Consider the following 21,135-nt stretch of genomic DNA (forward strand, 5'->3'; position numbering starts at 1 on the left):
ACACCGGGCCTCTCGCGTGTGATAAGAAACACTCAAAAAAAGTTTGTTGAATGCTGCCATAACGTAGTCCATGAAATCCTTTCATGCAGTCGTTGCTACGTCGGCCAAACTGGCTCTTTTGTAAATGACCGCCTTAGAGAACACTGCAATCTAATGAAGGGTTCTGTTGGCAGCCACCCAGCTGCGCACAGCTCCGTATGTGGTTGTCATGCCATATTTGATCAATACTAAGGCGTTATAGTGACCAACAAGCACGTGAAATATATGAGGCCTATTGCATGGAAAAAAGGTTATATGTGCGCGAGTGTGCTTTCAATAGCGCTCCTCACCAAGGAACTTGCATATCTTTCATGTGTATGAAGGCTTTTCATTTTACTACATAGAATTGTTAACAGATACCTTGTTACTGTTGCCCTCTCCCCACATACTTTCATAAGCCATGTGAGTATAGATGCTCCTTTGTACGGAATAAGACTTTGATTGTAAGTCAACGCTTGGTTCGTGTCTGTCCAGTTGCCCTGCGATTCACACTGTTTCTCGTTTCCTCCAGGATGTTTTCAGTAATTTCAGTCACTTGATTATTCTTTTCTTTTTGTTTAACCATTACGAGGACAGCAGGAAATTCACTTGTAACTTGTGATTATTATACCTTCGACTTAACTGTCGTAATTATACTCGAGGTTATCGTGCAGCGAATCGAAGGTTTAAATTTGGCGCCATACTGGCGCGGACACGCCGAACGAGAAGTTCCCGGGAATCGTACATCGTGACGCAGCGGTACAAATGCGTAATTTTAAGTATATAACCGCGAAGATGAGCGAAATGACCTTGAATCGATGTAGCCATCGTTGTAGATGTAAACAAGAGCCACGTAACACGAGTTGGCGCCTCTTCTGGGCACGTTTTTTGCTCGATTTCGCCGGGCGAAAAAAAGTAACAAGAAATCAGTCCTGTCGGCTTCGACGCAGTGCATCCTTCAATGAAACTGGAGCAACTCTTTCGAATTGATGACGGCCTCACCCATCATAACCTACTTGTTTGATATCGCTCGTGAACTTGGCGGAGAGGAGGGGTTTGGGGCGCTGGCGCGGATGGTCACACACGGGAAACGTGCAAACAAACAAACATTGGGAACGACCGTGGGGGCTTTCGCTGTGTTCTCGGAAGTTGCGAGCGACTCGAGCAAATGTTAACTTTTCCTGAGCATGTGCGGGTAAGAATCGGCTCCCCGTAGATCGTACCTTCACTTGACACGCGTTCTGTACGCGCGTCTTGCCCGAGCACGGTTGTAGGCGCCGTACGTAATACGCGGCCGATGTATGCCTACACACAGAAGGCGGTGGTGGGAGGCGGCAGCACACGACAGCCGCCGCAGTCGTCGCTAAGCCTACTTTGATGATCGGAGCGTGGTCTCCGCGTTAATCGCTCCTGAGCGGCCGAAATTCCCGCTCGTACCGAGCCGCCTTGGTGTACAGTTTGCCGTTGAGGCCCACCAGTACAGTGACAAGGCGTAGTAGAAGTAGGAAAGTGGCGTGCTGTTCTGATAACAGGCTCCCTTCCCACCTAGGTGTTGGCAGCAGAGCTGTCCGCCTTGGCAGATTTTGTGGTAGCGGTCGAGCTAACGCTGCGCGCCTGTTTTCTTCACTAGGTTCGCTCAGCGACGGAGCTTCACTGACTGGATATAAGCCGAAGATACCGGTGATCTGCCGCTGCTTCGAACTGCTGGTTTTGCGGCATCAGTAATCTCTTCGGGCCGGGGATAAACTGCGACTGCGAGGTGAGCTTACTTTCTACAGTAGTGCGTATTGCGTTCGCTTCCACTGGCGAAAAAACACCCCTGTTGAATTGTTTGGTGACTAAGGTGCTCTGCGTGAACTGTCGCACCGTGTCCTTGCTGGTCGTCTTCCTCACGATGGGGCCCTGTGAGGTTACCCCGCCGTGACCTCGAGACAGCGGCATTAGGTATTCACGCTGCTTGATGCTGCACTTACGGTCGACAAGTTTCGTGGCAGCTTCGTGTATCGTTATTTGTGTAGCGCGCAAAAGTACTCGCTAAGATTTTCCGCTAAATCGGATTTTTAACGGTGCTCGCATCGATCTCTCTACTGTCGAGATCGTGCGCTTGCCAAATGTGCGCAGCACAGTGGTTGTCCTTCGCGCAAATCTTGTTGACAGTGCCTGCCTTCTCTTTTTTGTTTGCGGCCAGCAACGAGTTATTTGCCTGCGTGAAGAAACGACTGGAGTGTCTAACGGAACCCTTCGTGTCTTTCCCGTTTTTACCTCGTGGTCTTATTGCGCAAAGTCTAGCCGCAGCGTCTCTTATCTTCTGCGCCGTTAGCGCAAGTTAGTTGCCGTGAAGAGTGAGGCCCCTTCGAAAAGCACCCACAGCCACCGTCAGCGGTAACGAGATGTTTGCGCATCTTTGGTTCGGGCGGGCGGCCTAACAGGCGAGGTCATTTCAGAAGTCGTCATTGCATTATAAAGTGCAGCTGACGTTGCTCGCTAAAAGCGGAAATGTTGCTCACTGGACGCAGGTTGTTGTTTATCCGCACCTGCGGCCGAAAATACGCGCTAGCGCGCCGACATCCGCTTGCGATGTTGTTTGTCTGTGCTGATCGTATCGTAGGCAGCTTGCAGGATTAGTTGAAAGCGGCGGCGTCTGTGCAATTTCCCTGGAGCGCTGCGAAGCGATACGGGCGACCAGCGAACGGAAACACAACCGCTCTGGAAGCTCTGTCAGCCTGGTTATTTGTCAATGATCTACGCGCCAAAGAGGTGTGAGCAACTTGGCACCGTCCTGTGATAGTACTTCGATGCGATTTGATATGGGGACAGCCTGTGTTAGCATGTCTGAATTTGTATGCTTGTGTTGCTTGAACGTACAGAAGGCATTATTTGAGGCAGCAGTTGCTCCAGATACACCTGTGTTTAGTTCCTCCGAGTTCATTTGTAGTTCAGCGTGTTTATTCTGAGCATTGCAGCTAATATGCATTGCCTGTACTGTTGAATGACCTACCGAATGAATTTACTAATTTTGGGAAGCTTTCTTGCATACAGTGTAGTAGTTACTTCCTTTTGAAGCTGTCTTGGAAGTGTTTCAATTAGAACTGAGTGCTGTTTTTAATTAGACAACACTCTTAACCAGTGGGCAACGTTGCACTGCTCTGCTAACAGTTAGCAGGTCCATGAAATTCTTCACATTAGATAACGTAGAAGTGTTATGGGAGCCATCATTTGCACTTGCAGCAGGCGAAACAAGATCACTGCTAACTCAGAGCATTTCCAAGTTTGTTAAAATGAGGGCCATGTTATGTATGATGCAAGGTTTCTTTTGGAAACTCTGTTTCTATGGAAAACATACGGGTTTTGTTTGTAGAGTGTTACTACGGTAAGGAGAGTGACACTTTTGTCTTTTGTGAGCTCTGCTCTACATTGCGGGATTTTACAAAAACATGTTGCCATCACGTGCAGGCTGGCTTGGGCCGGCGGGGTCACGATGATGGAAGCGCCACTGGCGCCGCAGCAGCGTGCCCCGCTCGGAATGCATCCCGGAGGCTTAGGCATGGCCCCCTTCGGCATCGAGCCCATCGCCGCCGACCCGGAGCCAGCCATCGTCAAGGAGGGCTGGCTCAACAAGCGAGGTTTGTCCCAAGGCACCACTGAGCAAGTGCCTGTCTTTTCACTGCATTGATTAGCATTAATTTAAACAGGTTACATAACTTCCTTGCACTAAGTGTCCGAGTAGAGCCATTGTAGCAGTGCAACCTGTATTTCTCCTCCTAGTTTGGCTTACGAGTCCTTTGAAACTCAAAATGACTTTTAGGAAGAGTTTGCTCAAGGGCTTATTCAACTGAAGTGTAAGTACATGAGATTTGCACTGCAAAAAGAAATAAAATAAGATAATAATTCAATAAAATGTAGATCCTTTATTCGTGCACAATATCAGCATGACATAGCATTCTTGACGTGAAACTAGCGAGTGCAGAATTTCCAGGAAAGGAAGCGAAAGCAAGCCAGTTCGCAATTGTTGTGTGAAGCAGGGACAGCGCATAGGGTGCAACTACTTTTTAAATGTTTCTCATCACTATTGTCGTTTAGCAACAGGTCTTTAGCTTTAACTGGCATTTGTGCGTCTTCTTTACTGATCTTTTCAATGTGTCCAATCTAGGGGAACACATCAAGAACTGGCGGAAGCGCTACTTTGTGCTACGTGAGGATGGCACGCTGATTGGGTTCAAGCTTAAGCCTGAGCATAGCCACGCCGACCCTCTGAACAACTTCACTGTAAAAGGTTTGTGTTCCTCGTCGTTGTGCCAAACGGTCGGCCACGACAGGCGGTAAGCCGCTGCTCTCTCATCTTCTGTAGGCTGCCAGCTGATGAAGTCTGAGCGGCCGAAGCCATTTACCTTCATCATTCGTGGCCTGCAGTGGACGACGGTCATTGAGCGCATGTTCTGCGTAGACTCTGAAGATGACCGGTGAGACCTTGTTGCTGTCGACCAGCTTGTCCACAAAGCTTTGTATATTTTATGCTTCAGAAGGTGTGTGCCATCTGCTGTACTGTGCAGGTGGCAAGTTATTAGACAACAGTACTGACATCTTTAAACGCTTCATCTGACCACAATGCCCTTAGACATGCTTTCACATTGCATGAGAGTTTGTATTGAATAAAACATTTTAGAAGCAACGCATTCTCAATTATGCAGCTGCCGTAAGCTTACAAAAGCAATGAAATAGCATGCACATCGTTACTGGAATAATATTTCTGTGCTTGCCTAATACGTCTCTGTGTAACCACACAATCTGCTGAGAAGAAAAAGACCTTCGAGTCACCTTAGGCGAATGCATAGGCGACCATGTGACCTTATTCCAGTAACCTAACCTGACAGCAAGAGACCGGACCAGAAGAACTTGAGTTTTATTGTGGGTGTGCGTTGCATAGGTTATACATCAGTTGGGCGTAGTGTAGATCACTTCAAGGGTGGGGAAGTGGGCATGTTAGTAATTATCTATACCAAAAGTGGCTGTGTTCAATTGAAATGCACAGTGTTTCATCCTGCCATAGTGTGCTGCCACCTTCGCTGTGGATCACTTCATTCTTCATCATACCTATAATGAGTAGCATGCTAGGTTAGTAGCTATCATGAGTAGCTCTTCCTAATGGCATACACCAGGAAAAAGTTCTTCAGTGCTCGGTTAAAGAACCTATCCATCTATCTCTTGGTCCTGCTTACTTCGTGGTGCTTTTCTGTGCTTCATGTCATACCTATCGCGAGTAGCATGCTAGGTGAGTAGCTGTTGTGACTATCTTTTCCTAATAACACACTCCAGGAATAAGCCCTTCAGTACTCGTTAAAGAACCTCTCCATCTATCTATTGATACCACTTACCTCGTGGTGTTTTTTTGTGCTTGACATCATACCTATCGTGAGTAGTGTGCTAGGTAATTAGCTTGGTAGCTGAGTAGCTATTGTGAGTAGCTTTTCCCGGTGGCACACACCTGGAAAAAGCTCTTCAGTACTCATTAAAAAACCTATCCATCTATCTATTGGTCCCTCTTACCTCGTGGTGCTTTTTCTTTTGCTTGATGTCATACATATCATGAGTACCATGCTAGGTGAGTAGCCATTGTAAGTAGCTTTTTCCTGGTGGTACATAATGACAAAAGTTCTTCAGTACTCGTTAAAGAACCCATCCATCTATCTATTGGCCTCGCTTACCTCGTGGTGCTTCTCTTTACTTAATGTAGGGAGGGTTGGTGCCGGGCCATCCAGCAGGTGTCCGAAAAGTTGGCGAGCGAGGAGGACGTCGAGATGGCAGAGCCCAAGGACGAGCAGTCGCTGCGCGACAAGTTCAGCATCTCAACGCGCACGTACGCGACAGGCAACCGACTCAGCCTGGACAACTTTGAGTTCCTGAAGGTGCTCGGCAAGGGCACCTTCGGCAAGGTGGTGCTGTGTCGCGAGAAGTCCACGGAGTCCCTGTACGCGATCAAGATCCTCAAGAAGAAGGTGGTCATAGACAAGGACGAGGTGGCCCACACGCTGACCGAGAACCGGGTGCTGCGCAGCACCAAGCACCCGTTCCTCATCTCGCTGCGCTACTCCTTTCAGACGGCCGACCGGCTCTGCTTCGTCATGGAGTACGTCAATGGCGGCGAGCTCTTCTTCCACCTGTCACGTGACCGCGTCTTCACAGAGGAGCGCACCCGCTTCTACTCGGCTGAGATACTGCTCGCCCTCGAGTACCTGCACAGCCAGGTGTGTGTGTCGCACGCTCACTCGCCACATCCTCCTTTCTAGATGCACTGGTTAGGTGGCCTTTGAATATACAGTGTGGTCCTCTATGAAAGGGAATGCGCAAGCACGTGCCCTTCGCTCTGCAGCAGTTGCTTACAGTGTTGTCAAGTGGCAGCAGGGCAAAACATGTCTGCTTTTGGCGAGCAAATTAGCAAAGCACAGCAACAAAAGTTTCTTGGATATTCGGTGACAGACTTTCGAAGCAACAAACAACCAGTGCAGCATCATGTGACTGCATGCTGTCGCTTAACTCATTCTAAATCAAGTGAAGAGTAATGCTTCTAAGCCAAGCGACACAGCTTCCATATATTTAGTGCACTTCTATGCCAAGCACAATTTGCAAGCAGCAGACGACGTGCCACAGGTCTGGCATCTTGTGCTATCGTCTAGTGATAGGAGGCGGCGGTAATCTCACAGGTTCTTTCCTCGCAACAGTGCGCTGTTATTTTGCTCACCAATAGACGACACCAAAAGCCACCATGCTTGCTCTCGCACAGTCTTGGGCAGTAACTCGTTACTGGTAACTAGTTTTTTTCAGTAACTGTAACTACAGTAAAACCTCGTTAATTCGAACTCGGTTATTTCGAAATCCCGCATAATTTGAAGGGTTTCTGTGGTCCCGTATTTTGCAATGTAAATCTGAGTGGATAATTTGAAGCGGCGGTCAGCGCCAGCCCGGTTAATTCGAAAACTTTGGCGCCATGTGCCAATTCCCGATCCCGATTTCGTCGCAAATCCGCGGAAGCGACGGCCCTTAGGAGCCACAGGGCAATGCAGTGTAGCGATATTAATGAATGACAGTTGAAGCAACCCAGCCTCGCTGCTGCTAGCGCAAAAAAAAAAGAAAAAAAAAGAAAACACTGTCTCGTGGTCAGCTAAAAACGTGCGCCTGCGGAAAAGAAGACGTGCTTCACTTCAACACAGCGGTGACACGCGGGCAGCATGTCGCATGCTTCTCGCAGCGTCACCGCGTCATGATTTACCCATTCGTTTTGGGAAAAGAAAAGATAATAAAGGACGGTCTGACGGAATTCATGATGTATGCGAACCTCCGATAGGCGGTTGCTTCGGCAATTTACGCGTCTGCACTGCTGGCGAAGTTCTTGCCTGTAACGCCTACTTCGAAAACTCGGTGAAAACTTTAATGATCATGTTTTCCAGCCAGAACACATTAAGGATTCCGTCACACTGGCCATTATCATATTCTTTATTTTACCAGAAAAAATGGGCGAATGGTCGCATCATGACGCGCTGAGGCTGCGAGGAGCAGGTGACATGCTGCCCGCGTGTCACCACTGTGCTGCAGTGAAGCACGCCTTGTTTTCCGCAGGCACGCATTTCAGCTGACCACGAGACTTCTTTTCTTTTTCTTTTTTCTTTTTTTTTTGCGCTGATAGCAGCGAGGCCTGCCGTTTTCCCAAGTTCGCGGCAAAAATGGAACCAGGTATTGCTGGAAAACAACCCTTAGAGCCACAAACTAGAAGGCCAAATGACCACCTCTTGATTACTTTCATTAATTCAAAGTTCCTTGCCTCCCGCTTTTTGTAAATTTCGTTAATTCGAAAACCCGCTTAATTCGAAAGTTTTTCACAGTCCCAGTGACTTTGAATTAACGAGGTTTTACTGTAGTTACTTTTAAGTTACAGGAACTTGAAACTGTAACAATGTTATTTTTTACATAGTAACTGTAACGGTATTTCCCGTTACAGTTACTTTCCCATATCCTCTACCTTTCACCTGTCCAGAACACGGCTCCCCTTGCAGTTTAGGAGAGGAGGTCGCTAAGAGGGTTATCTTCCCTGCAGAAGAGCGAGGTCGGTCTTTAATACAACTTCAAGTTTACCTGTAAACTACATGTCGTAAATCAGTCACGTTGCAATTGAACTCTTGCTAAGTTCGCGTCCATTTTTTTTTTTTTTTTTTTGCATATATATTCTTTTTGTCACTTGAGCTTCTAGCTCTGTTCTTGGTGCACCGGTGGAGCATTAGGACGCCATGTTTATGGTCTCCTTTGTCCGAGGCTCCGAGTTAATCGTGTTTGACAGGGGCGGCTAGAAAGCAGCAGAGCGCGAAACGGCTGAGAGCCAGAAATACCATGAACTGGCGACGCGATTTTTTTTACACCACTTTGGAACTGATTGTCTCCGACTTAACACAACAATTATTAACAAAATGCATTGAGCTGGCGAAGTCCCCCATGATCAAGAAGATTTTTATCCAACGAAATTCGGGAATTCCGTCCAGTGCGCCGGCTGAACGTCTATTCAGTAAAGGACGCAACGTATTCTTCATCAAGAGAGCAAAGCTCTCCCATCCCAACTTTGAGAAACAAAAAATTGCAAAGTGTAACGAGTTTTGCAAATAAATTACCTTTTCACCAACGGTGCATGAACAAAAAAATGTGAAGCTTGCACTAAGTCGCGCAAGGCTTCAAACAGCGAAGCTGGATGATTCTAAAGTCTAATCTGGTTTGCTTTTAGGTTGTTGCCAGGTTTTAGCTAGATGATGCTAGGTTGTTTCTAGGTTGTTTCTTAGTGCAGGGAGGTTCGAGTTAAGGGGGGACACTGCTCTTAAAAATTTTTCTTTATTTCTTGATCGATTTTGATGAAACTTGGCGAATTTATGTATATTTGAGTGCTGATTTCAAATATGCAATTATTTTTCTATTATGATGTGTAGTTTTTAAATTACAAAATATTTTATGTGCCTTTTGGGGAGCAAGGTTATTTCTAAGCTGACTGCATTAAGAAGTAAATGAGCTTATCACGATAATCTGCAATCAAAACTGTGTGCAGTGCAACAAAAATGGATGTTCTAAACCCATTTGAACAAAAGTTATGGTATGTTGAACATTCGCGAGTGAGTCAATTTCACGCTAGAATTTCACTTGTGAATGTTCAACATACCATAACTTTTGTTCTAATGTGTTTAGAACATCCATTTTTGTTGCACTGCACACAATTCTGATTGCAGATTATCGTGATATGCAGATTTACTGTGTAGCTAACTTAGTTTAGAAAAAATCTTGCTCCCCAAAAGGCACACGAAATATTTTGTATTTTAAAATCTACACGTCATACTAGAAAAATAATTGCATATTTGAAGTTAGCACACAAATATACATAAACTCAGGAAGTTTCATCAAAATCTATCAAGAAATAAAAAACTTTTTTTCAAGTGCCATGTCCCCCCTTAAACCACAGAGAGTCATAGACACGGATGTCCAAACTCCAGAGACAGAAACTCGCACTGAAACCGAGCGTTCACACCGCCCGTAGATCTGCGGGTACATCGTCGTTCAATAGAGCTTCCATCGCTTCATGGTCTGCTTCTAGCCGCCGTTGCCTTTCCCGTTTCCTTGTATTCTCTCATTGGCACGTACTGCTGAAGCAATCCGTACAGATGTTTCAGCGAAGCTGAAATGTGTGGCCACGGTGTTTATCACTGGGTTAATCCCGACGGTTTATTGAAGCTTTTCTCAATTGCTGGTCACATCTGTCTAGAAATCTTAATTGGTGCTGGCCACCCGTCTGTTGCCTTCATCATTTTTGGACCAGCGGTGAGTAGTGGGATTTGCCCAATTTTGGTGGCACATACCTGTTCATGATAATGATAGTTTTTTGTAGACATTTGTACACAGCAAAGTTTTTACAGCAAGCTTAAACAGCTTCGCCGTTCAAAATTGGTGCTACAAGATGAGGCTTACACAAGGATTGATTGTGTTGAGCTCCCACTTTAGGTTTTCTTCGTCTAGAGTTTTACCACATGCGATTCTGACTACCCGCATGCCTTCATACCTTTTTATTAAATAAATTCTATAATTTGGTTTGTGATCTATTACTTATTTTATACAGTTACGGAAAAGTAACGACGTTACTTTTTCACGGTAACTGTAACAGGTTACTTTTGGAAACTCTGTAACTGTAACGAGGTTACTTTTTTGGTTTAGGCAAGCATTGTTACTTTTTAGTGGTAACGTGCCCATGACTGATCTCGCTCCCACTTGAAGTAACTGTAAGCAGCCGCCACAGAGCGCAGGCCACTCGCTCGCATGTTCCCTTTCATAAGAGACCACACAGTACACTGAAAAGCTCCAGGGAGTCGGCATAATCTGGAGTAACTTCACAATCAAATCTGTCCTGAAATCTTGTCATCTCTATTCATCATCGTTAAATGCACTAGCATTCAGTGGCCTCCTGCTTCATTTGGTGGCCATGTTCCAATGGGCGGAAAAAGTAAGGACTCCAGTATGCATATCTCAGGTGTCCATAAAGGGACAGACAACAGCTCAGAACACGAATTGAGATAACCCCACTAGTGGAAAGATTCTCTATTGTATTGTTTAAAACATACCCTGTTTTTCTCGTTAAATGCAGACTTATATTTTTATTTCTTCACTCAGAATTACTTATGGCGCCTCTCGCTGCAAAAAAGTGAAGATTCTCTTGATGGCGGTCATGTGACTTTTGACTGGTGTACGCTATTAATTGTCTCTATATTAGTGTTGAAATGCAGCGCACTTTTTATTGTAATCTTTTCTAACTTAAAACGTGCAGATATGCCTTTGTTTGTACTGAGCAGAATGGTAGCGCCGCCTTCGCTTGACGTATGATCCGATGCTCATGAGCGGCAGCATGAACGTTGTTAGCTGAGGGCCTAGCGGCACTTGCAGACGAGTTGAAGTGCGAAGAGCGCCTTGCAGCCTCCGCGATTAGCTCTGGCAGTGCGTTGCCGGAGCTAATCGTGGAGGCCGCAAGGCAGTAAAGGGACCTCACGTGACAACCAGCACTTGGAAAACTTATTCCACCTGCTTTTTATATTAAAAACAGTTGAAAATGTCAATATGAATGTGGTTAACCACAGTTTCACTCACTCCTGTGAAAGCAGAACCTTGAGCGTAATAAACAGTTTACGAGGAGGGCTGTCAGCATCGCTACCGCTTCACAGCATTGCTGGAGGACACCTATATACAGTTTGAGGATTTGCAGATCGAAAAATACTGCTCATAAAAAAACCATGTGCTTTTGGGATCAATTGCTGCAGCTAGAAACACTACGAAGGGTGAGCTTTCGGTTGCGCCGTAAAAAACTGGGTCGAGAAAAATCGGTTGTGAGTCCTTTTAAGATCGGGATAAAACTTTATTCAGAAGCCTCCACCATGACATCTGTCATCCCTGAATTATAGCTTGAAACATAGAACATCAATGCATTACCATTCTCACACCCCTACACGAGCATGCGCCCCCTACAACCTACTGCTAATTTCAAGTTTCCACGCTGTTCCTGGAAAGCCTTCTCCCCTCATGTTAATGTTCCCCAATGTTAATGTGGCCAGTACAGATCATGCTGGGTTCTTCAACTTGAAATGTGGATCTCGCTTCTTGCATGACATTTAAAACACACACAACTTTGCTTATTATGGACAACCCTGCTCTCCTGTAACGTGCAGCAAGTGGTGGAAGTCGTTTCAAAAGCTGCAGTCCACTGCTGTCTGAGATTGCTCAGTTTTTTCAGCTGCAGCAGGTTACCTGCAAAATAAGGCAAGGCTATGCTTATTCAGTATTCTTGCCTTTTCTGGCACACACCCTTATATGTAGTACAGAATACTGGGCAAGTTGGTGTAGATTCGTCGTGGCTACCGGCGCGGATGAAAAGAAGTGGCCACGCAACACAGCGCGCACTTTCAGCTGATGTTTAATGGAAGAAAAAAAAACGCAATACACAAACAGGTCACGAGGTGCTCAGTTCGTGTTCAACCTTTGTCAGAAAAGTTCCAAGAACATTTTTTTTTTCTGAGTTTGTAATAGTACTAAAAAATTCACCGACAATTACGGAACTGCCTAATGCGAATTCTGAGTGCAGCTGTTTAGGTGTATTCATTTGGCGATAACTTGAGCAAATGCACATGCGTCAAGGGGACGTGGCACGGCACGAGTGGGAGTATAGAATGCTCGGCTTTCGCGTCCATGTAACATAGTGAACCCGGCATTGCCAACTTCCATCGCCGCTGGCTGACGCAAACATTCCGTCGGACTATAAAGGGCCCTTAAGAATCCGCTAGAGCGTTTCACACACAAAGTGTCCCTTCGACCAGCTCACGTTTTTTCTTCTCCCAAGCCTCGCAGGTCAACCCGCTTTCTCATGCCTGTGCGCAAGAGGCATGCGTTGCGCTGTCACAAGAAGCGCAAGCAGGCACGAGGCATTGCAGGCGCTAACACAACGGCTCGCTGCACTCTGCGTTCGCTCTATTGGTTACGTCAACAACGGCAACAGCAATGCCGCTCAACGCAGAAATGGGCACCAAAGAGCTGTGCTCTAAAAGGAACGAATGTTGCTTTTGTATTACCATGCTCACGTTTCTGTGCAAACTCACTAGGTGGAAGGGCTGTGCTTAGCAACACATTGTTCAGCTTGTCATCACATTAGTTAAGGTGACACAATGAATGCTGATTGTGAACAAACATTAAGTTCTGCGTTAAGCTCAGAAAAATCCCTAGTGAAACATGGAACATGATTAAGCAAGCATATGCAGGCGAGGTACTCTCAAGAAGTCATGTTTTCGAGTGGCACAAAATGTTTCATGAAAGCAGAGATTCAGTACAAGACAGTCCCAGAGCATCCAGGCATCACAGTTAAAGGTTTCCCTGCTTGCTTCCAAGACCTCCAGAAACGTTGGCAGTTGTGTACAGGTAGCCAAGGGGACTACATTGATAGGGGCAAGGATCACTGCTTGGCAAGGGCAAATTTCTTTTTACGATCTTTGTTCTGGAACTTTTCTGACAAAGGTTGTATTTATGTTATTATTTCTTTTTCTTCCATTAAACGTCAGTTAAGAAAGTCGGCGCTGTGTCGTGACAATTATATGCCGTGGGAGCAGGGTGTTGATAAAGGACATTGTGCGACAACAATAAGTCCCAATATGACATGTCGGGGACACTGAGACAACACAGAATTTTCTGGACAAGTCCTGACCATGACCGCATATGACAGGGGAAAATGTAGACAGTAGACTAGAGTTTTTTGTTAAAAGACAGTCTTGTAGTGTTGCTGACGTGCAGAATTCTGTAAGCGGCCATTCACTTTGGCACTCGGGTTGGTGGCCTTGTTTCTTCATTTTCTGAAAGCCTTGTCTGTTCCAACATTGGATTGAAAGAATGACGAACCCAGCCTTGAGGGACACGTACACAAGAGGAAGAAATTTTCCGAACACCCAGCATGTGTGTTCGTGAAACTTCCTCCTCTTGTGTACACGTCCTTCAAGGCTGGGTTTGTCGTTCTTTCAAGCTATGTACCAAGTGCCAACAGGCCCAGCACCAGACTCTTCTACCAACAGTGGAGCCTGCTCCATTTTAGGGAGGACTTCTGCATATTCGTGATCTATCGCAGGGCATTATCTACCGGGACCTGAAGCTGGAGAACCTCCTGCTGGACAGGGAGGGCCACGTCAAGATTGCCGACTTTGGCCTGTGCAAGGAGGACATCTCTTTTGGGTCCACGACAAAGACCTTCTGTGGCACGCCCGAGTATCTGGCACCCGAGGTGCTGGAAGACACCGACTACGGCCGGGCCGTCGACTGGTGGGGGCTGGGCGTCGTCATGTACGAGATGATGTGCGGTCGCCTGCCCTTCTACAGCCGAGACCACGATGTGCTCTTTGAACTGATCCTCGTCGAGGAAGTCAAATATCCCAAGAGCATGAGCCCCGAGGCGAGGCACCTGCTTTCGGGCCTGCTCGTCAAGAACCCGAGGCACCGGCTGGGCGGCTCGGTCAACGATGCCGCCGACATCAAGGTGCACCCCTTCTTCCGCTCCGTCAATTGGGACGATGTGGCCCAGAAGAAGGTGAGTGCTGTTCCTTCTGCTTGGGCTGAAGTTGCCACTTCGCTGAGCTTGCTTTGTCTTTTATTGCAGCAGTAATTACATTAGACCCTCCATAATTCAAACTCATAAGACCTAACGATCTTCTCTAAGTTATCAGAAGTTTTGAATTAGTACCATCAGTTCTCATAATATGACTCGGGACAGCATACCAACTAGCATTGGGACCTTTACTGTTTCTCACTGCCACAGCAACATCACAGAGAGCTCTGCATGATTGCCAGTATAGCTTACAGACATCAGCGATCATACTGGTATTCATTATTATACAACGCATGCAAACGTGTGTAATTAAGGGACAAAAGTTGTTGTGTCCCTTGACAGTTCGTTGCCACTTCCCAACCTTGGGACACTGTCCTGCAAGGCAACAGTGCACTGCTGCGAAAGTGACCTTAAAGGGGCCCTGCAACACTTTTTCGAGTAACCATCAAATGGCTTCATTAAAGGAGTTTATTGCCTCACAAGTTTCCCGCCACAAAAATCTTTAGAATCCATCAAGTACGAGTGGAGTTAGAGATTTGTCGCACGCTGTAATTGCTTTCTCTATTCTCTCATCCCAACGAGCGCGCTGGAGGCTAAGCAGGGAGGGATGGCACGACAGAAAGAAGTTACGTCACACACGCGTCATGACCTTGAGCGCTTTTTTTTTTTTCGAACGCGCGTCTTACCTTCGGTGTGATCGCGAGTACGGGCATGTGGCGGCCACCGTAACTATGCAGCTCATGATGCTTAAATCAGCCAAGAGTTGGGAATTTGGGTACGTGGCGCGGTCATTTAGGTATATGGCATCATTTGTAAAATAAGAGGTAACGATTTCTAGCCGACTTTAAGAAATAATTGTAAATTCCAGTTTGCATGCTGCACTTTAATGCTTGTCTCGCTTGTTCCCAAGAGCCTCAACTACAGATCGGCAGCATTTTCTGACCATCCTGAAAAAGTGTTGCAGAGCCCCTTTAAAAAGCATTCGACACACTCTACGCCGAGACCAGACCGCCTCAGGGTTGTTTTTTGTTTTTAGATTATGTGATTTTTCATGTGGGTGGTTTAACTAGTTTGTCCATTTTGAAGGTAGGCAATCATCTGTATTTGTGACTGTTACATAAAAACAAATATTCAACTAGAAGCAACAAAGGCAGCCGGTATTTCCAGGCACGGACGAGCAAAAGGTTTGAATTAAGCTGCTCTAAAATAGTGTGCATTGAAACATAACGGGCCAAACAAAAATTTAAGGTTTGTTGGAATTAAAGGGGCCCTGCAACACTTTTCGAGCATGCTCAAAAAGCGCTGGCGATCGGTAGTCGAGGCTCCCGAGAACACGCGAGCCAAATATTATAGCGATGCGCACGGCCTGGAATTTACAATAAATTCTCAGTCAGCTGAAAATCGCTCCCTCTTCTCTCGACAAATGATGTATTAGTCCGCAAAATATGACGCGATTGTCGGCAGTTCCACCATTGGCTGATGTTATAATCACGATAACACCCTCATTATTACTTTCGTTGTTAATTTTGAGTTCAATAAGTAGATAATATGTATGTTTATATTATGTTATCGCGTTAAAAACACCGAACAAACATTAATATTAGCACTTCCGGTCTCACCGACAGCTCGTCTGCTCGTAGTTGCGTGGTTCCGTTTTCTTCGCCATGCGCAGTGCCGAAAACGTTAATATTTCTGTGCTTTTGACCATCGCCGGTTGCCGTTGAGAGTGGCAGCCGTTCGAGTGTTGCCTCGTCAGCTGAGAACTGCATCGTCGGCACGTTCTCACGACCGACCGAGGCACGGGCGCAGCGTGTCTCCGATAACAATGCTGGCGTCCGGTAATGGCGGCGCTTCGGGGTCGTCTGCCAGTGCCGTCTTACGAGGCGGTGTATCGGAGTATGGGCCGAAACCGATCTCAGCTGTCATTCGTTCCAAACGAGCGCGCAGGTTTGCTTCCATGGTTGGCAGAGCGATGAAAACACTACGGCGTTCGAGGTGCACACCCAACATTACCAAACCAACGCGCAGTTTTCAAGCACGCGCGATCGACTCCGCTCGACGAGAACGACGCAAGCCGACCGGAAGTGGCGGCACAGACCACGTGGTTGCGCCCAGACGTCAGAGAGAAAAAATGAAGAAAAAAACTCCGCCGGCGCTCTTGGGCGGAGCCTCGCTCCTCTGCGCTCCCCCCGTCGACTCGCTGCCTAGCTTTCCGCGCGCACTCGCGGCGTTGAGTTGAGGGAGAAAGCTGCGGAACGTGATCTCTATAATTTGGTAACACCACTTAGACTTGACGGATTCGAAAAATTTTTGCGGCATATGACTCGTGAAGAGTCATACGTCAATAATGAGACTATTCCAATATAACTAAGAAAGGTGTTGCAGGGCCCCTTTAATGGGTGGTTTAAATTATCGAGTCGTCTAGTATAACACAAGTATTCCAGCTACACTAGTGGCATTAGTGGTATATGAATAGACCTTTTTCAAGCACACGAGCGCTACCAAAGGACATGCAAGCGCTCATGGGAAAAGTGTGTGCGCCACAGCAGCCGCTGCGACAAGCACAGTGGCCTTGCGCTTTAGTTTTCCGCCTGTGCTGCGCCAGCACTTCTCAGATCAAGTGAATTCAGCAAGGTACAGTGTATTACTGCGTAATTTGATCTTGAACTTCTGCGTTTAGCTACGATGGCCTCTCTAATATTTCCGTTTGTCTAGCGTTTACGCATGCCACTGCATGTTAGACCAGCTGAGCGGTTCTGAAGCGTCAATGTTCTTTTTTGTTGTTTTTTCGTCAGTATGCTACGGCATAATTAAATAAAAAGGTACAACTCGGTTTCCTAGATGAAGTCCAGGAGCAGTCGATGCAGTTCACAGATCAATTTGGAATTAATGTCTATCAATACTGTTGATGAGCACAAGGTAACAAGGTGAAGTTCTAAGATTTAAAGGCTACGCGAGAGAGTACATATGGAATAAGATGGACATTGTGAAGAAATTAGTCTTAGAAGATGGGTGACACCACAGCCTAGCCCAATTGTTTATTATTACCTAGGATACATTGGTTAACCAGATTGCGCACCGCTCGCACCATAGGTAACAATCGATAAGCTCGTACCCCCTTCGCCGGCACTAACTGCAGGTGTTGAGGTCAGTGACCATATATATTGTAGATATCCGTTGTCGTGAGCAATATGAGATGGGGCACTAAAATTAGCTTTTACAGGCTGGCTAAATGCAGTTGGCAAGCGCAGAAGTGTTTGTGACTTTAAACGTTCAAGTGGAAGGGTATCTCTAGCAGTTCAACGCGTCACATTCATATCGGTGCATTACAAGTAACCCTTGAATACCCATGAATTCTCTGTTCCAGCTCATATACAGTAATCCCTCGTTAACTCGAAGCCGTAAAATCCAGGGAAAATTTCGAGATAAGCGGTATTTCGAGTTAAGCAAAACGCCGAAAATGTTTGCCCAGGTCACTGTAAAAGAAAAGCCAGTGCTGCCAGGAAAAGCTCCACTGCACGAGACGGCAACCGTAGTAAAGCACAAGAATTCAGAGCGAAAAAAAAAATTTATTACCGAGGACCAAAAAACTGCGTGATGCTCGCCTGTTTCGCGTTCGCGTTCGGTCCCAGAAAGGCGTTCTCCAGTTGCTCAACACATCGCATGAGCCGTTGGTCGCCACCGCTGCATTCGACCTTGTTGCGGAGCAAGCGCAGCACGTTACGTGTTTCTGTCGTCGTAGGCACTTCTCGGGGCTCTTCCTCGTCTGCATGGTCTTCTGCGTCGTTCACGGCCATCTCAACGATATCGGCGTCCGACAGCATTCCGGTAACGGGGACGTCCGCCTCGTAGAGCGCATACTCCTCAAAGGCCATCTCGCCGTCTTCAGTATCGTTCACGCAGCCAGTTGCCTTGCGCACTTCATTGCACAGCTCATCACAGCCGCTGAATTCTGCGCCAATGTCTTCTTCGATCGATTCGGGGGCGCGAGAAAACCCTCAGTGATACATATACATCAGCACATCCGCTCAGTGATGCATATACATTAACTGTGTTGTTCCTTTCACATTTCATGCGTAGATATACATGCACATGCATTCGTATATGAGTATTTACAATGTAAGAATAATTAACAAGGGGCTACGTGTTTTCGTTTCGTGCTCTCGCGGCACCAACGAGTAGCGGGCGACCGAACGTACACACTTTTCCCATAGTGCTCCGCGCGCCCACAGGGAGGTCTGGGATTGCTTGAAAAAGGTCTATTGGGTGCTTATGAGCTTGAGCGAGCCCTTAGCAGTGTCAGCGAGCCTATGTGAATTCCATTGATTTTTCAGATCTTTGCAGATATCTGTTGTGTGCCAAAGTCCTTATAAGGTGGTTTTTGCACGTAGAAAGCTGGCTTTTTGTTGTCTTTGTGAAAGGTGACCCCGCCCTTCAAGCCGCTGGTGACCTCCGACACGGACACACGCTACTTTGACCAAGAATTTACTGGCGAGACCGTCGAGCTGACGCCGCCTGAGGAAGGCCCCCTGAACTCCATATCGGAGGAGTTTGAGCAGCCCTACTTCCAGCAGTTCTCCTACCACGGCAGCACAGGTGCCCTGTGCGGTGGGGGACGCGGCTACTCGGCCGGTGACCGCAAGGCCATCCTCTCCTGAGCGGAGGCCCTCATTGGAACTTGGGAACAGTGCGGGGCACAGCTGAGGCACAACGCGCCATTTAAGACTGCTCGGTGCACGCACGTCGTCGGCCACAGTGAAAAACACAGAACACACGAGCCACTTAAGGATGAAACGTGTCGTCCATCGAAGGTTACCCCTCCCCCCCCAAGCCCTCTTTTATTGCTTATTATTGTTCATACGAATGATTTTATGATTGCAGATGCAGTTGTTTGGCCTGGCATGTTGTCTTCGTGTGTACTACTACGTCCTTCTTCACTATGTTTCGGGAGAGCTTGTGCAAGCATTGTGCGTCCCAGAAGGAAGGACACAAATATTTACCGCATCCACCGTCTATGTTCAACTCTCAAAGGGTGCAACGAACCGCGACACGCCGACACAATCTTTCTGGGGGATTGGCTACAAAAATGTCTTCCGAGCTTGTGTCTTCTTTTTTTTCTTAAAAACTGAGCCGCGCTTGTTGGCATTGGTCTGCTACATGCCATACTACTATAACATCTTGATGATGTGATTTTATGGGATCCTCGTGAAGGTTTAGCATTTTCGCTAACGACATTCACAGCACCTAAGTGCGAGTAAGATGTCCTCGTTTACTACGTCAGTAACTCTTGTATGAAGGTGGTCTTGACAGCTTTCTGGTCCTTTATTTCCTCAATGTTGTCGGGTAGACACTTTCAGAATACGCAAGACGTTTCGCGTACCTATCCAGATATCAGTGTATGTCTCTGCAAATGCTTTGTCCAAGATCACAAAGTCTATTTCCTCTAACGACTTGGCAACTATGCACCACAGCCATAAATAGTCTTGCTCTGAAAGTTTTCCTGGCGGCCTAAAATTCGTATTGACACGGCTCAGTGTACCACGTGAGCCATCTCAAAATGTAGTATGTTTTAGACAACTCTTCAGAGATCCATAGAATCATAAAATCCAGGTAATTGTGGTTATATTATTGAGGTTCCATTCTAAAGAAAGAAATAATGTAAGTTAACTCCTGTAGTGAAAACCTAACTTGTGTGGTGTTGAACTATTCGCTGTACACGCTGCAAGGTAACGACGTGCCTTTGACGCTTGCAGTGCTGTCCTGCGATATGTGTAGATGTTCTTCGGTGAATTCACATGCACATACGGTTTCTAGACTCCGCAGCTGCATAACTTTGTTGATAATGGCAGTTTGATGCTTCAATGGCAGTTAAAGCATCAGTTACATGCACAATATGCAAACCTTGCAAGTGCTTTTGTCCACACAGCTCACTCTTAAGTTCATGGTCCTAGGACTAGAATCGTAATTAAGGTGTCAACATGACAGGCTGGTGACATTATTCCAGCCACCTTCCTATCCCAGCACTGCCCAAGCTTTCAAAACTCGCTTCTCAGCTTTGACAGTTGTAATAACAAAATGTGGCCATCTTGTTTAAGGCAAGTAGGGTATGTTGGTGGAGGAGGGGCCTGCTTATCGAATTTTGCCTGTCAGGTTTCAGGCGTCTTGCAGGTCGTGGGTTGTAGGAGGAGGAGGAAAAGGGCTGAAACCGAGGTTTAGAAATAGCAGTGCAAGTGATTGGCTTGCACAAAGCAACGTTGGTGTAAGAAGAAGAAATGAACAGCGACATCACTTACACACAGAACCGAAAATCTTTCGTGCAAATGGACTATGGAGTGCACTATTGTTGGGTCTACAACATTTCCGAGATTGTGTGCAAACCATGTGTGCAAACCTGTGCCTTTGTGGTGCACAGGTTCACTGGGCCTCTCTGTTTCTGGAGGGTGGGGTTTGGGGGGTGGAAAAGGGGAGGTGTGCGCAGCAGTTAAGTGCCACGTTTTCCCTCAGCTGTATTGTAGTAGTAAATCCTGTGCCGTGGTGGTCGCACTCGCATTTCTGCCCAATCAGTTGGCGTGCCGTACGCAGTGGAACCAACCGAGTTGTCCTTCCGCTCGACTCCCGGGATGAACGGAATGCAACGTGTACATAATGTAAGGCCTGAGGTGGGGCTAATAAAAGGCTTCACAGAGAATCACGGCTCCCCTGTGTTACTGCAATATGTGGTGTCCTGAAAGCGCATGTTGTACACCCTTGCAATTCTTTAATAATATCGCATGAGGTCAGCAATACTGTGATCAGTTTCACACTGGCTTTCTGAGCACGTGATCGCACAGCTAAGGCTGATAGTGCATATGCATGTCTAAGCAAACAGTGTAGCTGACACGCTCTTGCGGACGAGTGTGCTCTCTGCACTTGCGCATGATGTAAGAGATCTCATTACATCACACTTATATTAGGTACTACCATGTCCAGGGCTGAAT

The 21,135-nt window shown here is 46.7% G+C and overlaps 1 protein-coding gene across 1 annotated transcript; it reads left to right on the forward strand.

Moving 5' to 3' along the window:
* The first annotated feature begins 1,046 nt into the window (after positions 1–1,046).
* On the forward strand, positions 1,047–20,846 carry LOC119401373 (RAC-beta serine/threonine-protein kinase). Its single transcript, XM_037668110.2, has 8 exons — positions 1,047–1,213; positions 1,649–1,777; positions 3,472–3,641; positions 4,169–4,291; positions 4,367–4,478; positions 5,750–6,260; positions 13,685–14,140; positions 18,580–20,846. Exons 3-8 carry the CDS (start codon positions 3,497–3,499, stop codon positions 18,814–18,816), a joined length of 1,584 nt encoding a protein of 527 aa, XP_037524038.1. The 5' UTR covers positions 1,047–1,213; positions 1,649–1,777; positions 3,472–3,496; the 3' UTR covers positions 18,817–20,846.
* The last annotated feature ends 289 nt before the right edge of the window (positions 20,847–21,135 follow it).

Source organism: Rhipicephalus sanguineus, chromosome 8 (genome assembly GCF_013339695.2).
Source record: "Rhipicephalus sanguineus isolate Rsan-2018 chromosome 8, BIME_Rsan_1.4, whole genome shotgun sequence".
Taxonomy (NCBI): domain Eukaryota; kingdom Metazoa; phylum Arthropoda; class Arachnida; order Ixodida; family Ixodidae; genus Rhipicephalus; species Rhipicephalus sanguineus.

Coding starts and splice junctions, on each gene's coding strand:
- LOC119401373 (XM_037668110.2), top strand. CDS start 3,497: ATGATGGAAGCGCCACTGGCGCCGCAGCAGCGTGCCCCGCTCGGAATG. Junction 6,261..13,684: donor TCGAGTACCTGCACAGCCAG/GTGTGTGTGTCG, acceptor GATCTATCGCAG/GGCATTATCTACCGGGACCT. Junction 14,141..18,579: donor ACGATGTGGCCCAGAAGAAG/GTGAGTGCTGTT, acceptor TCTTTGTGAAAG/GTGACCCCGCCCTTCAAGCC.